Genomic DNA, 17,910 nt, shown 5'->3' on the forward strand with positions numbered 1-17,910 from the left:
TCATCAACACAAAAAAAATACTTTTACTTTTCTTTATCCTACATTGTATGTAGATGACATTAAGCTAACATACAAGGCTGCAATGGGTATTTAAAAAGCAACAGTATACATACAGCTTTACAGCATAACAGTAAATGCACGCACACAAAAAAAAAATAAAATCATCTAATCTCAACACAAACTATGTTCTGCTTTTTTGGCTGTACTCTGTAAACCATTATCATCAAAGTAGCATAACTAACATTACATATTTTAAATATTAATATGCTTAAAGAGGGGAATAAGTAACTCACCTTAAGCCTATCTGGTAAAACATGCCTGCACTACTACAAGTGGAAATGATAATGCAAAAACGTGAGGCTTTACGGATATCTTCCCCAGCCCTACAGTATGGCTTCACAACATCTGGAATGCTCTGAAACAGAACAAACTTAAATATGTAACAAACACACAACAAAAGTGTGCTCGTGTATCTTATGTTTAGGAGTATTCAATGTATGTAAAGCTTATGGCATTTTCTGTGGTCACCAAAAAGTTTCACCTTACGTCTGCATTATCTTTGCCAAACCAGTTACAGTTGCCTAAGCAATAGTATCGTTGCAGTGGTAAATATACAGTGAATATAAAAAGTCTAGACACCCCTGTTAAAATGCCAGGTTCTTGTGATGATAAAGAATGAGAAAGATAAATCATGTCAGAACTTTTTCTCCTTTAATGTGACCTATAATGTGAACAATTCAATTGCAAAAAAAAACAAATCTTTGAGGGGGAACCCCCCCCCCCCACACAAAAACTCACAATAACCTGGTTGCATAAGTGTGCACACCATCTTATTACTGGGGCTGTGGCTGTGTTCAGTATTAAACAAACAATCACATTCAAACTCATGTTAAATAGAATTACACACCCGCCATCATTTAAAGTGACTGATTAATCACAAATAAAGTTCAGCTGTTCTAGTAGGATTTACCTGACATTTGCTTAGTTGCATCTCAGAGCAAAAGCCATGGTGCGCAAAGAGGTTCCAAAGCATCAGAGGGATCTCATTTGCTTTAGATATACCATGGAACACAGTGAAGACAGTCATCATCAAGTGGAGAAAATATGGCACAACAGAGACATTACCAAGAACTGGATGTCCCTCCAAAATTGATGAAAAGACAAGAAGAAACCTGGTCAGGGAGGCTTACAAGAGGCCTACCGCAACATTAAAGGAATTACTGGCAAGTACTGGCTGTGTGCTACATGTGACAACAATCTCCCGTATTCTTCATATGAATGGGCTATGGGGTAGGGTGGAAGTCTTTTCTTACAAAGAAAGCATGGTGGTGGCAGCATCATGCTTTGGGGCTGTTTTTCTTCAGCTGGAACCGGGGCCTTAGTCAGGGTGGAGGGACTTATGAACAGTTCCAAATACCAGGCAATTTTGGCACAAAACCTTCAGGCATCTGTTGGGAAGATGAAGAGGAAGTTCACCTTTCAGGATGACAACGACCCAAAGCACACATCCAAATCCACAAAAGCGTGGCTTCACCAGAAGATTAACAGCCAGAGCCCAGACCTGAATCCAATTGACCATCTTTGGGGTGATCTGAAGAGGGCTGTGCACAGGAGATGTCCTCGCAACCTGACAGATTTGGAGTGCTTTTGCATAGAAGAGTGGGCAAATATTGCCACATCAAGATGTGCCATGCTAATAGACTCCTACCCAAAAAGACTGATTGCTGTAATAAAATCCAAAGGTGCTTCAGAAAAGTATTAGTTTAAATGGGTGTGCACCATTATGCAACCAGGTTATTGTGAGTTTTTGTCCCCCACCCCCTCAAAGATTTCAGTTTGTTTTGCAATTGAATTGTTCACGTTAAAGGTCACATTAAAGGTGAAAAAACTGATATGATTTATCTGTCTCATTCTTTGACATCACAAGAACATGGCATTTTCACAGGGGTGTGTAGACTTTTTATATCCACTGTAGTTGAGCTATATATGCGCTCTAGAAGCTTTTATGTATTTACATCAAAGGATATTACATTCACATACAGAGGTATACTTGGTGTGCATTGTACACTGTAATTGCATATAAGCCATTACTATAAAACACATACTTTTTAAAAAAGCACTTAGTTTCATATAAAAATATCTTAATAAGATGTTCTCTGTTAGACACCACAATTCAGATGCATTCTACTACATAGCAGGGTGCAGTACCTCTTCTTGCCGGCTTGTGGCATTCATCCTCACCATGCTTCCAGGCTCAAGCTTTTGAGTTTCGTGAAGCCGTAAACAGACCAGGTCAGCTGCACTATTAGAGGGTGCACATACCAAAATGCGACTGTCTGATACTGCATAATGGATCTGCAAAAAAGAAATTGAATTAAAACCCATCACCACACATTTTTGACCTCCAAAGACTTAACAGTAACTCAGGAACTTTGATACTTGTAGTCCCAAATTGAAATATATAACATACACACACACACCTTCTGTGTTCCTATACTATAGAAATATGGATGACAAAGTGTGCATGTGACTGTATAATGTACATGTTTGAGCTAGAGGGTGTATAAACTGTGGTGTGAATCCTCTCTGACTTTCTACATCATTGCATGTTTTTGCCCATGAACGTCAATAGGGCTTCAACAAAAGCAGATTCCGGATAACAAGTAGCCCAAGTGAAGAAACACGTTTGTTTTTTTAATAGGTACATGACGCAGGTATCAAATAGCTGCCGAAGTTGTCTGTCGGATAAATAAATGCTTCATATGGTTATTGACAGTAATTTTAGTCTACCTCTCAATACAGGTATTTACACTAAAATCCGAAGAAAGAAGGCATAAAAACCCTGCACACCAAATAAGTGAAAAAGCACCAAACATTGGTGTCCTTTCAGACACAGTCTACATATTTCTAAAACCCACAAAACCTGACCAAAATCTTTGTGAATGATATGCAGTGCGTACACATAATATATCTACCATTTAATTAGGGGGAAAAAAAGTATAATTTACTCCCTCTTCAACTAAACACTGTAAATTGGAATAGTATGGGTTTCAATACAGTACTATCTTGAACAGAACAGCAGTGACCTGTGTTTAACCCCTTCGCGACAATGGCTGATTTTAACATTTCTGTGGCGCTTGTGTTAAGCTGGAATTTTCTTTTTTCGCCCGGTTACTCAACCCACACAAGTTATGGGGTTTTTTTTCTTCCCAGGACAAGAAGGGCTTTCTTTAGATGTCATTTTGATTGTATCCTAGATCACTTACTTTTTCTGACTTTTACGTGAAAAATAAAAGCTAGAAAAAAACTTGCTAAATAGATTCTATTTGTCCTGAGTTTCGAAATACCCAATGTTTTTATGTACGTTATGGGGCAATAAATACAAGTAGCGTTTTGCTATTTCAAAACCATTTTTTCCAAATCTGGTAATTCTTCCCCATGTGCCATTACGGACATCTTTGAAGCCAGCCAATGCAATCTACCCCATCAAACCATATATTATAGAAGACTAGACACCCCAGGGTATTTCAAATGCTAGTATTTTAACTCTTTCCATCCACTAATTCTACCACCAGTCTTTGTGGTAGTCATTTTTTTGCGTTTTTCCCCCCACAAAATCTCGCAGTGCCGGTTGTAACCTCTCTCCGGAATGATCACAGCACGTCCTGCGGTGGGTGTTCGGTGTCGCTGAATGCCTCGCTACCGAGGCATTTCAGCAACACCACTGACGTTTAGAAGGCGATTGTTGATTGACTCCTAAACTCTTTTAAAACGGGCGTCAGTCACCATACGCTGTATGATGGATGTTGACGCGACGGGGAGGGGACAGACATGTCATCAAGGGGTTAAACAAAACAAGACTAAAGTTGTCACATACCAGGGTATGAATGTATACAGACAAAATCAATTTCCTACTCCGTAATATGTGATAGACACCTGTAAAATGGCTTCTATGACGGTTACAGTCTTGCCTGTCCCCGGGGGCCCAAAGAGAATATATGGTGTTGGCCGGCATTCTCCACTCAGAACCCGCCTCACAGCCAGCTTCTGGTATTCATTCAGCATGGGATTGAAAAACTCATTCCTCTTTTTAACAGGTGAATCCTGGCCTGTAAATAAATGCATCTTAATCGACAATACTTATTTGTCATGCATACATTAAGAAATCTGTGGACAAAATGGATTAGGTAGAACTCAATTATTTGGAACATTAATACCACTACTATAAAGTTTACCTATGTAACCCTACACTTTACATAAGAGCACACCTGCTCTGATACATATTCCTATACGGTGAATTACTATTTCTCTATAGGTTTATGTTGCCTACTTCCACATGCCACAGATGGCATTTATATTCCAGACACTGTTCCCTTCATACACAGTTGGTTACCATACATATTTTACTTGAAACATTTTCCATCAAAACATACACCTGTAAATTCTAAATTTGATTTGAGGTCATTACAGTAGGATCTGTCATCCAACCACAAGGGGAACAAGACATATTCTTGACAAACATATTCCCATAGAACAATTATTTAAAATGATACCGACCACTGTTAGTCTGGGTTGCCACAGTCACCATGTCATTGATGTACACAGCATTCCTTTCTCGTATTGCTTGATTAGAGCATGATTCTTGTGGCTTCTTCCTCTAGGGAGGAAAGCAAAATCCCAAACTGCATGAAATTTACTAAGATAGCCAATCATCGCTCTAGGATAACTAAGCCACTTGTTAACCCCTTGAGCCCCCTATGGATGTACATGTATGTCCTGAAAAAACATTTAATAAAACCCTTTATGATGTCATGTACATAGATGACACCTCCCTGCCACTACACGGGAGATCAGGCTGTCTTGACACCGTTGTTTCCCCCTGCCAGCAGAAGCCAGCATCACTGGCTTCCTGTGGACTCACTTCTGTAATGTCTGCTGGGCGCCGTAAGCCGTTACATAAGGAATGGCCGATTGCGCACCCTCCCCCCCCCAGGAGATGTCACTGGTGTCAACCAAAAGGTCATTGCATGACAGGATGTCCCCTGTAGGTGATGTATATACACAATTATATAAAAGATAAATTCAGTAAGAATAACAAAAATACTAAGTGAGCTAAGTGATGTCATTGTGACATCATTGGCATAACAACTTTGTTCTAGAAGTTCCTAGGGGACCTCTATCCATACTGCACTGAAAACAGTACTTCAGCTTTGTAACAATGTGGTGGTTCACATTGGTGAGATATATAGATATATAGAGCCCAAGGAACAGACATTTTGGATGGTGACACGAGTCCAAACCCCGCCATAATCTGTTTGATGGAGCAGTGGGGGCATCTCGAGATGAGGCCTGAAGAGGTCGTACATTATCTGGTGGAAGGAAGGCCTGTTGCCAAGTAGTGTCTATGACTGTTCTCAAGAAGGTAAGCCTATAGGAGGGAAGTAACTGGGACTTTTGAAGATTCACTTCCCTGCCAAGATCCTGTAATATCGGAATAGTGCTGCTGACTTGGGACTGAAGGGTGGCAGGTGAAAAAGGAGCCAGAAGCCAAACGTCAAGGTAAGGTATAACCTTGATTCTTTTACATCTTAGATGAGCCATCACTACAGCAAATATTTTGGTAAAAACATGAGAAGTCAAAGACAGGTGAAAAAAAAGGGAATGCTCAATATTAAAGGTAAACGATCCCCTGAGGGCCTGGCAGAGCCAGATGGACATTTTTGATAGCCAACAGCAATAAGTACACGCAGCTACGCATTCTGGAGATCTTTTACAATTCAGTGGCGACTTCATTCTGAATTTCAACGGTAGGATGAACTTGTTCAGGAAATAGAGGTGATAAATCGAACAGAGATGAGCTTAAAGAATCCTTACGCCACTGGCAACAAAATTACTGCTTAACAGACCCCTAGTCTGACCTCCGATGGAGGTACTAGCTCTTCATTTATCTGTAATTCCCGACTAACGTCCCAACAAAATTTAACCACTGTGAGGGTCTAGTGAAATAAGAAGCCACAAATCTATTGAGGGGATGTCTGGAGACTGATCAGGATCTGTGGTGGTGGACCCCCAGACTGGACCGAAAATAAGAAGTCTTCCATTGGAGGTCTGGCATCAGGATCTAAAGGGTTCTGGTAGATCTTAGTTTTGGGCTTGGAGAACTGCCCTCTATGTGTAAGGCTTGCCTTTATACAATCTGGAAGATCTACATGCCTCTCGATCACTTGAAGGGCAAAAGGAGCTCAATTTAAACATAGGAGGGCGTTTACGCTGTGGGAACTAAAATTTACCACCTGACAGACTCCAAGAAACCATCTGGATCCTTACCAAATAAATCCTTGCAGTGGAAGGGGATCCCAGAGAGTCCATTCTTTGAAAAATAATCAACTGACCGTGATTTTAACCAGAGGGCTCTGTGAGCCACAACAGTTAAGTTAGATTTTCTGTCATACAAATCATAATAGGTTTTTGTAATTTTATAAGAGAGCAATACTTTTTAATTTTTGGGTTGTGGGGCAGCCTGGAGATCCCTTTGGGGTCATTTAAGACCTCATGGATCTCTTGACACCATATAGCACCACATATGATCCCATTCCATGTTTTTTCAAACATATATATATATATATATATATATATATATATATACACACACACATACATACTGTAAAAGGGTGAAGCCATATTAGTCCAGTAGACACGATGTCAAAAAATAGAGTATTGCAGAGTATGCGGTGATACTTTTTTTTTGGACTAACATAATATTAAAAAGACAAGCTTTCGAGAGTTATCCTCCCTTCATCAGGTCTGAAGCAATACTGATCAACATGATAGAGGTTACAACTTAAAACAAGTGATGGTATAAAAGAAGGGTGAGGGGGGTTGAGTGGGGTGCCGTAAATAATAGGTCCGGTGTTAGTCCAATAAAAAAGGTATCACCGCATACTCTGAAATACTCTATTTTTTTACATCGTGTCTACTGGACTAATATGGCTTCACCCTTTTACATTACTATGGAAGATACCGAATACAGCCTCTTAAAGAAGCAAATAATCAAACTGATTAGAAAAGAAACTCAGATCAACAGTGATATATTTGTGGCTACCTAATGACAGTCTGATCTCATGTGTATTGGCAGAAAAAGATCCCTAAGATCATAATGATGTTAAGGGGGTTAAATTACTTTAATATGCATTTGTCGTTGCTGGGCTGTATGAAGCAGGATAAAAAATAAGGGTATAACTATTCAGTCTGAGAAATCACAATGAACTACTCTGTAAAGAGTATATCAATGCTTTAGAAATAAGGCATCGCTAAAAAGATCCGAGCTGAAAGAACTGTGGTATAACTTAGATATAGTAGATAGGACTGTTTAGCTTGGCAAACATATAAAGGAAAAAAACCACCATATTGTATAATACAGTGAAGGTTGTAATAGATTGTCTTTAGGCAATTGTTCCCCTATAGTTACACATTGCTCTTGTGTGCCAACTGACTTTTACCATTTGCAAAAATTACAGGTCACCAGAGCAGAAAACCAATCAGGGATTGGTGTACAAAAAGCATCAGTACGCATACACCTTAAAAGAAAATGGAGCTTTAACTCTTTATGTACACAGTAGTAAATCCTCTGTATCAGTAAGAGCCAAGCTCGCGGCTCAAACCTCTGCACCCAAAAAATGATCTAGGTAATTTTGTTTACCTAGTGTTAACAGTAAGATCTGCATTTTACACTGAAACATAGTATATATTAATAAAAGAAAAAGGTGTAGGGACAGCGTTTTTATGTACTGGGAATATTAATCGGTCATATATTATTGGGTCAGAAAAACGGAGATATGCGAAACATTATGAAAAAATACACACACATTGCAATGTAATCTCTATTTCATTTATGTTAATAGCATGGCTCTAAGCAACCAAGCAAGAAAACAATTCAGCCACGTGAAATCTCTGAACAAGAAAATCACTGTCCCTGAAACATTTTAATAATGGCGCTAGAACAGAAAAAAAAAAAAATCACTTTGTTCTGCTTACGGGGGATTATACTTATAGAAAAAAAAACATTTTGTTGAATCCCAGTGGGTTTGTTTTCTAATAGCTGTGGATCGGTTAGTTCTTCATGTTCAGTCATGGGTTTCACAGCCATGTTTACTTAAGATTATAGTCATCCAGGGTTTCAGGAACTTAGTGAGCAGACTATACAATCATTTAAATTGTTCCATACAATGTCACTCATGAGTTATTGTGCACTAAATTAAATTTACCTGATTTTCTTGTTGGCTTAGAGTCTGTTCTGATCGGTCAGAACAATCCTGATCACTGTTCCCTGTAGTGACAACTTGTGGAGACTGCAATACCAGGGTCTCCGGAAACAACACTAAGGGACAAATATAGACAGCGTGCATTATACAGAAAAAAATTCATAAGAAGCCAGCTGATGTCTCATATTATACTCCAAATCACGATTACTTATAATGTCTCTCAGCCATTGTAGTTCAGTAAACTTTTCCCAATAAAATATCTAGCACTACAAAATAGTTAAAAGAATGGTAAGTGGGGAACAACCAAAACAGCGTCACTTAGCAATTTCTCCAGGGCCCCAAGCCTATATCATTAGAAGACATACTTTATTTGTAGCAGCTTGAGCAGCTGAACGGTTGTGAAAATTGCTGCCTGTGGGCTCTGGACTAACATGATGGACTGTCACACTAGCAGAGAGGTGCCGGCTCAACAGCAGGTATATATTGCCTGATTAGCCCAGTGCAAAGTCAACTGTTCCTTCCTCCCAGTGCCCATCTGCACCCTTGCAAGAGTGGGAGAGCTTTAAGTAACAGAATGTGCTTTGATTGGCTGTCTCCTTTCTCTTGCTTCACTGCCCTTAACTTCTTTTTCCCCTCTATGCTACATGGGCTTGTGTACCCAGTGACAGGCTGCACAGGAGCTTGTACCCTCCTGGCAAGAGCACTTTAGCACCCAGACAACAGATGATAGGTCAGTTCAGAGTGTTTAACGTTTAAGTGTGTAGTTTTTCTAGCCCTCTGTTTTGGGATATTACATTACTATGAGTGAGAATGTAAAGAAACTGCAAACAAATGTTTTGTTTAATTATCTGACCTAGAACAATAACTGCAGATAAGCAGTAAACATCAAACTCAATAAGAACAGCAGATGGGATGTACAAACGAGCTTATTTTCTACAAATAAGCAGACTATCTCATGCAAATAAAGACTGCTCATCGGTATTGTACTGTTAACATTACCAGCAATACGGTGCTCTCTTATACGAAAGAAAATCCGTCTAAAGATTATTTATAGTGGCGATCAAAAGTAGATGAACTATCTACCTAAACGACTGTGGATGAGAACGTTTTTTTTGCACTGTCCACCATCAATGATATTGATGTTCTTCCTTCTCACTCTTTATCACTACTGAAGAGTGGATATGAGCCAACGGTTTTTGGTATAGAAGTGAGGCTACAATCAACCAGTAAGGGAACATACTTACTTGCTTGACTCCTGATATAAAAATATAAATAAATCAACCAGCCACTGGAAGGTCATCAGACCCTCATATTTCTGCACAACCAGCAAATAATTACTCACCTCTTTGCCCTATGTTTTCTGCCTGTTCAACAGCAAACTGGCATCTTCTGCTCGCTGTTCTGTGAACATAAAGGCAGAATAGTCACATATCTCAAATCCAACTATTTAATGCAATGGATTCTTAAGAGCAGTTAGTAGGGATGCACCATAATGAAAATTCTGGACCAAAACCGAAAATTCTGTTTGCTGTTAGCAATCACAATCCTATCATGCCAGGTCAGCCAGTACATGCTGGGTATGCCTGGGCATGATAGGAGTGCGATTGCTGATCATATATATATGTATTTAATATAGCAATCACACTCCTATCATGCACAAACAGCCAATATGTGCCAAAACCTGGCTAGCTGCCCCCTTGTGTACTGATGCTGCCAGCAAAGATAAAATGCTGCCCTGCAGGATGGGGTCTGCACATCACTTACAGCCTCCCTGTGCCATGCCCCCCACTTACATATCCATGCTGTCACACACATTCACTCAATCATATACTCATTCACAGATACTCATTGATTCCCTCAATCACGCATACTCGTTTTTTCCCCCCAAGACTGGTCATTCTGCTGCCATGTGCTATTTCGGGTATCTTTGAAGCTGGCCAATGCATAGTAACATAGTAACATAGTTCATAAGGTTGAAAAAAGACCAAAGTCCATCAAGTTCAACCTATATACATATTGTGTCCCTACTGTGTTGATCCAGAGGAAGGCAAAAAACCCTTATGAAGCAGATGCCAATTGTCCCATACCAGGGGGAAAATTCCTTCCCGACTCCAAATATGGCAATCACAATAAATCCCTGGATCAACGTTCTGTCCCTATTAATCTAATATCCATAACTTGTAATATTATTGCTTTTATTGAGTTTACCATTACCACTTCCTCTGGCAGAGAGTTCCAATGCAATTTACCCCATCAAAACTATATATATTTTTGAAAAAACTAGACTTCCCAAGGTATTTCAACCTTTTCCATGCACTAATTGTCAAACTTTGTGGTAGTGATTTATCACATAAATTGGAATTCAGGTATTGATGTACAGCTCCTGGTATATGTCACTGTCAAACAGCAACATCTCTAAAGTACAGTGGTGCTTGTGATTGCTCTTTGGAGCGTCCTGGGGTGAATATTCGGTATTGATGAGTTTCAGTGACACCATTGAAGCTTAGGAGGTGATCAACTCTTTTAAAATGGATGTCCGCCGCCATACAGCGTTGACGCCCCGGGGAGGGGCCAGACATGGCCCCTGATGCCGATCTCAGTGTTGCTGAATGCCTCGATATCGAGGCAATTCAGCAACACCAGTTTGGTGAAGACAGTGATTGGAGATCTAAGCTAGTTCTAAGCTTGTTTAATGCCATTATGCGCCAGGCATGTCAATGGTCATTAACTGGCCGCTTTTGCGCGACGTCCCTGGCATGTCATTGGTCGTTAAGGCAGCTAGATGTTTCCGTTACATGTTTTGCATGTTTCCGTTGCATGTTTTGCACTATGGTGTCGTTTGGTGAAGGACCAGCAGACTTATTTACATATCTAACACTGCAGTCAGGGGAGTAAGCACTGGACGTAAATCATGTTCATGCGTGGGCATCGTTGAAGGGACAAAAAAATAAATCATATTCGGGATACTGCTTGTCAGTAGGCTGAATTAAATATGTGATGCATACTTTATTTAAATAAACCCCAACAATCCAAACTTTTGCTTTACTCCAGACAGCTGTTCCAGCCATACTTCTCCCCAAAGCAGAAGTGACTCAACATATTCTATGATGCTAAATTACTCTAAACCTGAGACTGCTCCCAGAAGGGTCAGTGTTGTCTATTTCTTTTATTATGGCAGGAGTATTGTCAGAAGAGAAGAACAAATGGGTAACATTTGCAATCCCACTACAAATAGATTATTGTAAATATTCCAGTTTTACTAAGATTTCACTGCACAACCGTATACCAATGTAAATACTAAGCTTTTTATTGAGCGTTCCCCTGTTACTTCTCCACCTGCTGAATTCAATGTAAGTGCAGTGCAGACCTCTGATCACTCTCACTTAATTTGTTATTTTGACAATTTGTTTTTATGGAGTTTGATAAGTTACCTGTTCAATGTGAATTCCACATCCATTGGCTCAAAGTTGTAGGACTGCTCAAAGTCAGAGTTCACTCGAAGTGCGACATCCTCCTCATGTATCTGAAGAGAGCAAATGATTTTCATTAAATTCAATGGTGTCTGCCTCAAAACATTTACTAGGGGTTTAAAAAGCTGGGGAAAACTGCTGTGCATACTTGAGCTTTTGCTTCAACTGACAACCATTGTCATCAAAATATATTAAAGAAAACAAGGACCAATCTACAAGTGATATACTCCATTATAGATTAAAAGAGAAGCTTGCTTGTTGCAGAGCTGTCCATGCTACTACAGTCAGCACACACTTACCCTCTATTCATTTAATTTAAAACAGGATTCAGTTGAGGGGAGAAGGAAGCTAATAATGCCATGTAGTCTAAAACACTTCTAAAAAGCTTCTACCATTTGGTCTAAACACATGACTAAATATGGTGAATCGCTAAACTACTGTGTCAGTTTTTAGGTGCGGTGTCTAAATGGATCAAGCACAGTAAGTAAAATTGAGACACCAACCAATAAGCTACAGTGGAGAGGTATATTGTTTGAAAACATTTTTGACAAGAGTTGTCTTGAAAATGCATGGTCACTTACTTCAAAAACTGTACCAACAAATTCTATCACAGGTGTGGCATAAGCTTGATATTTCAGAATAATTTTGTCACCTGTAACCAAGAAACAATTTTTAAAATTTACTTTGGTATGGATCTAAAATGTGCCAAACCCCTATTGAGATCCTGAGTAACCCCCCCCATCACATTTTGTTTAGAAGCATACTTACCTGGATATAAGGAGGGTCTTCCCTCTGCCAGCCCTGGGACCTCCAGTACAAGGTATCCTCCATGCTTCTGTAAACAAACCCCGCTCAGGCTGAACTCTTGCATTTCTATCTCCATGTGAATGTCCTCCAGCCACAGCAAAGTTGACATTTTCTTTTTATAATTGGATAAATTAAGCACCTGAGATAAACCAAAAAAATTAGATTGCATCAATATATAACAGGACTTGTGGTTTGTAGAAAGAAAAAAAATACACATATATATTAAGAAATGATTAAAGTAGGAGTTTGTGGGTGTTGTCATTTTACCTCACTTCTTTGTGCAGCTCTGAAGAGCAAACCCTCACAGCTTCTTTCGTGAGGAGCTAAATAAGGCTGATGTAAAAGTCATCAGCTTACACAGTGTTAGCTTCGCCCATCTTGAAAAAGAAACTTGCCAAAGTCCTCTCTTAGTGAAATTGGTCAGCTGAAACCATAACTCTTGCAAATTTTATCATTGAGCATGTTACTTTCATTAGATTTGATTCAATTACACACAAAACATTTACACATTTCCATGGTATTGGTAGACTGACCTTTTTAGCTATATACAATCAGCTAAACACGTGCATTTTAATGTTAATGAAAGTTTCTAATTTTCTCAGTTGCTTATCAATTTGGATTGATTTTAGACCCAGCAAACACTTTAGATTACTTTTTTCTCTTTCAGTGTGGGAAACAACTTACTGCCAGTTTTATACTTTAGGAAGATCCAATGCTATACTTTTACAAAACTCTTACCTCTCCTAAGCAAGGTTCTAATGCCAATACATCCATATCATGTTCCACACATTTCCTAAGCCTGTCTGGTATGGGATAGCTTGGTAAAAAACTTGGAAGCTGTCTTCTGGACCTAAATTAATCAAACCAAAATAAAAACATCAGATATATGGCCTATGGGCCACATCTGGCACTTCAAGCCCTTTCCACCACCCACTAGTTATTGAAGTCACCAGTAGCAACCATGTCAGTCTCATCATGACAGGTGGCATGAGTGCCTGCACTGCGTGTCAGGATGAAGCATGGACACCACTGTTGACTGGAAGGATTCAGGGTCACACCAGACCTTAGACTTAAGAGAAGTCAGTAGCTGGGAACGGTACTGATGTCCAGAGGACATTAAGCGAGTACCCGAGTTTTTTTGCTTGTACAGAGTTGTGTTTTTGTAAGTGTCTGAATTGTGAGTGCTGGTCTGTGCGTGTTCTGCTCTTGCGAGTGTTGTGATTAGTGTGAATATTTGAATACTATAAAGTTATGTCTGTGAGGTGCACCAGTTGTGTTCTTGTGCGAGTGCCTCGGTTAAAATCAGTGCAATTGCCCATCTCCGATTAAGTTTTGTGGTTCTTTGTATAGGTCTGCGAGCGCTGTGAATTATAATAACGAACAATAGAAGTTTGGGTGTCTGTCTCCGTTATGTGAATGATGTGAGATCTATAAGTGCCTGTCAGGCAGAAAATTAATAAAAGCAAATCTTGGTGGTGGTGCTTCAACTCGGAAATAGCATTTGTTTACTCAAATAGCAGCTCCCCGCTACTTGGCAGACTGCACTGCCGAGATGCTAAGGAAGTAGATCAACACAGCTTAGAACCATTGCTTCTTTTTCAGCAGTTAAGTAAATGTAGTCAATTCCTTATTCCTTTTTGTTTTTTTAAAAAACAAATTGCTGATATTGGTTTCTAAAAATTAGAAAAAGGCATGGTACAGATACACAAAGCTATTGGCATCTTATTATTAAAATGTGTATAATTTGAGATATATATATATATATCTCAGACTAAAATGGCATACTTTCTTGGTGGTGCAGCCAGAACTGTTTTGGTAAGTGTTGATTCTGTCAGACTTTTATTCTGTCTAGAGGTTACTTCGGTGGGAGTTAACAATATTGCTTCTTCCTCACTTTCAATCTTTGCTTCAAGGTAACGTCCAATCACAAAGTCAATGAAAAAGAACAATACCAACTCTTTGCAGCGACCTGGATTTCTTGGTGGAGAAAAAGAGAAAAGTCATCACTAATGCTACAGAAGGACAAGACTAACAAACCCCTATGCACAACCAAAACAAGGCAGATGTCTATGGGGCCAGTTTATACTTAATGCATACACACTACCTGTTGCTAATTTTACACTGCCCAAGCTAATTTTTTTATGAAATATGACATGCTAAGAAGTACAAGTAAAAACTTTACAAGGTGATACTTTGTTTTGTCAATTGGGGTCGCTGCAATATATCTCTTCTCATCTGCATATTAGTTTACTAAACACAATTTGAATTGAAGAGTTTTATGACTGGTTGAAAGCCACACGAAGCCAAACAACTCGCCTTTCGTTTCAAAATGTTTGGGTTAATACAAATAAAGGCTTGAAATATTACTTGATACAAGCCAAGGCACATTTAAACTATAAAAGCAAAGCAAATCTGTTTTCGAAATCTTACCTTGCGTCACAAGTGATCTCTATGAATTCCATCACCCCAGGGTGAATCACCATTGCCTCATTACTGCCTCGGCTGGAACTTGGTTCCGTTTCCACAAGGTCTTTTTCCGAGTCATTATCTCTGGGGCAAGCAATCATGCTGGGTGTAAATGAAAGCTCCTTGTGCACTGTGAGATTTTTGAGAGCGCCAAGAGTATTGTCCCGAGATGCCTCCACGTTTTTATAGAATAATGATTTGCCCAACAAAGTGCTTATAGGAGAAGCCTTATTAATATATCTGTAATACTGACCTGTTGAAGGCATAGCTGCACAAGGCACATTGCAGTGACCAAACCTAGTGCTTAAAGTTTTTTTTTCTGCTAGATCAGCACAATTAGCTTCATATAACGTGTCTTGAGTAGAACAAGCAGTTACATCAAGTGACTTTTGAGGCTGAGATGTGCAACAAAGTGTTTGTGGTGAGGACACATCAGTCCCAGATGGAGGGAGACACATTTCAAACCTGAATCTGTTTTCCTTTTCCCAACCTGCAACTTTGCAAGCGACTAGGTATTGTGTTTCAGCTCCTTTATTCCTAAAACAAAACAATTTAGAAAACAGTGCAATACTCTACAGTAATATCAATACTTACATACAATAACATTTTAATCGCATAAAGTACATAGAAGAAAAAAAAATCTCAAGGTGCAAGAGGTTTACACAGTTAATCAGCATTTACAAAATGAATTAAACGTACTCTATGCAAATCTTTATTGTTCTGCTATGGCCTTGTTTTATCACACCGAAGTTAGTCATTCTGGAAATCTCCAAACCCCCTTTGTTCATCATCAATGTAGCAGAGTACTGGTCTTGGCCGTTCACGTCTTTAGAAGCAGATAATCTGCAGACACAAAAATAAATGCATGTTATATTTTCATATTGTTTGCCGACAGTTACCCATATTTTCATACCTAAGCTTCTAGCTGAACTATATCATTTTTGAAAGGGAATGAGCACCCCGCCAACATGTTTATTTGTTGTGGCTGTACCGGTAAAGAAAATGGTTGGAAACAATACATAGAAATCTGTTAAATAACAACAAATAACTCGTGTCAGCTTAACACATTCTTTCTAAAAGGTACACTACACTCTAGAACCTTGAATTTTTTGTGCATTTAACTCCCCTTTCCGATTTCTGATTTACTCTTATAGTCAAACTAAATGCGCATCACGACAAATATACTGAAGAAAATAAAAAATTAAGAGTTAAATGGCACACTGTTCCTCCTCCTCCCTCTTCTACAGGCTATACAGCCTACACTAACCCACAGAAAGTAAAAAGCCAACACACATTCAATACAAACATTTTATTAAGATAAGGAATCAATTGCTACATATTGGAGTCAGAGAAATTAAATTTGCGTTAAGAAAAACTTGTTTTTCCTCCCATGCGCCAAGTGGCAGCAAGTCATAGGGATGTAGAAAGCCAGAAAAGTTAGCGTGTTTTAGAATGATTAACCACTGCCTGCAAGCCTTTATGTCCAAAAGCAACCTCCACAGGGGCCAGGATGTTGAGCTTGTAACGTTTAGAGAACGTATGGAGAGATGACCAATTTTATAGCGTGACAGGAGGCTCATATTTTGCATATCTTCCTTTACTTAGACCTCACAGCAGCAAAGGAGAAAAAACAATGTAAACAAATAACCAATCAGAGACAGTCCTAGCATATATAAGTCCCATTCAGCAAGACTGCCTCCTCTTCCTTTGCTGCTCCTCACGCAGGTCAGTCACATTTCTTTTATTTGTCTAGTGGGTGATCTTTGTGTGCTGTTTTGTCTTCTGAGACATTTGCTACCCACTTTTTCATGCACTGCTATTATTTAAATTTTATTACCAGACTTTGTCTTGGAATCAGACGCCAGTCTGTGGGGCTGGGGCGCCTCTTGCGCAGATTCCGCAACCGGAGGCCGCTGGTCACGGGACGAGCGTCACTTACACATCAATTGCTTGGAACTTATAGCCGGATCTTTTGCGGTCCGCAGTTTTTCCAAGGACCTTTCTCATTGTTCCATTTTACTGCGCATGGACAATGTGTCCGCGGTGCGCTATATCAACCGTCTCGGTGGAGCTCGGTCGAAACGTCTATCCAATCTGACCAGGGACCTCTTTCAGTTCTGTCTTCACAGGCAAATCTCTCTGTCAGCGGAGTACCTTCCGGGAGCGAGCAACTTGACAGCAGATTGGTTCTCCCGATCCTGGAGAGATGCCAGCGACTGGATGCTAGACAGGCATGTTTTCTCGAGAATCGCTCTTCGTCGGGGTCCACTCTCAGTGGATCTCTTCGCGTCCAGATGGAACTTCCAACTTCCATCCTTCTTCAGTTGGCTTCCGGATCCGGAAGCAACAGCGACGGACGCTTTCTCTCAGACCTGGCCTCAGACGGGTTCTTATGCGTTCCCTCCTTTTTCAATGCTCTCTCGCGTGATCCACCAAGTGCGACGACAGGTGATTTCCCTTGTGTTAGTTTCGCCCCTGTGGCCAGCTCAACCCTGGTTCCCGGCTCTATTGGAAATGTCCTACAGAGATCCCCTCATCCTTCCGTGGAGTACTTTTCTCCTTCGAGACCCGGAGGACTCCCCACACCCTCTGGTGGTCGATCATCGTCTTTCTCTGGTGGCATGGTCGATTTCAGGGGTTCCTGGAATCTACCAGGCCTATCAGACTCAGCTAGAGACCTACTCCGCGAATCCTGGGCTCCCGGTACTAGACGCGCCTACTCCTCCGCTTGGAACAAGTGGAGTAGCTGGTGTATGGCTCAACAAGGTGATCCCTTTACAGCCCCTGTGACGGACGTTATCAACTTTTTGTCGGCACTTTTTTCCCAAGGAAAATCGTACCGTACCATCAACGTGACCCGCTCTGCCATCTCGGCTGCTCACGTTCCCATATCAGGTCTTCCGATC

At 40.1% G+C, this 17,910-nt stretch overlaps 1 protein-coding gene across 1 annotated transcript in view; it reads right to left on the reverse strand.

Annotated features, from left to right (window-relative positions):
- Nucleotides 1–17,910, reverse strand: part of LOC149302850 (RNA helicase Mov10l1-like) — a 39,496-nt gene that overhangs the window by 10,424 nt on the left and 11,162 nt on the right. Inside the window, exons 5-17 of the mRNA XM_089482020.1 lie at nt 15,704–15,847; nt 14,969–15,541; nt 14,324–14,515; nt 13,277–13,388; nt 12,500–12,677; nt 12,313–12,383; nt 11,693–11,784; nt 9,604–9,662; nt 8,265–8,377; nt 4,561–4,651; nt 3,937–4,109; nt 2,209–2,355; nt 294–415 (exon numbers count right to left, since the gene is read on the reverse strand). Of these exons, the coding sequence (XP_089338146.1) occupies nt 294–415; nt 2,209–2,355; nt 3,937–4,109; nt 4,561–4,651; nt 8,265–8,377; nt 9,604–9,662; nt 11,693–11,784; nt 12,313–12,383; nt 12,500–12,677; nt 13,277–13,388; nt 14,324–14,515; nt 14,969–15,541; nt 15,704–15,847 (2,067 nt within the window). The remainder of the gene's footprint in view (nt 1–293; nt 416–2,208; nt 2,356–3,936; nt 4,110–4,560; nt 4,652–8,264; nt 8,378–9,603; nt 9,663–11,692; nt 11,785–12,312; nt 12,384–12,499; nt 12,678–13,276; nt 13,389–14,323; nt 14,516–14,968; nt 15,542–15,703; nt 15,848–17,910) is intronic.

The sequence above is a fragment of the Sceloporus occidentalis genome, unplaced genomic scaffold (genome assembly GCF_023333645.1).
Source record: "Sceloporus occidentalis isolate IW3139 unplaced genomic scaffold, rSceOcc1.0.p SCAF_17, whole genome shotgun sequence".
Lineage (NCBI taxonomy): Eukaryota > Metazoa > Chordata > Lepidosauria > Squamata > Phrynosomatidae > Sceloporus > Sceloporus occidentalis.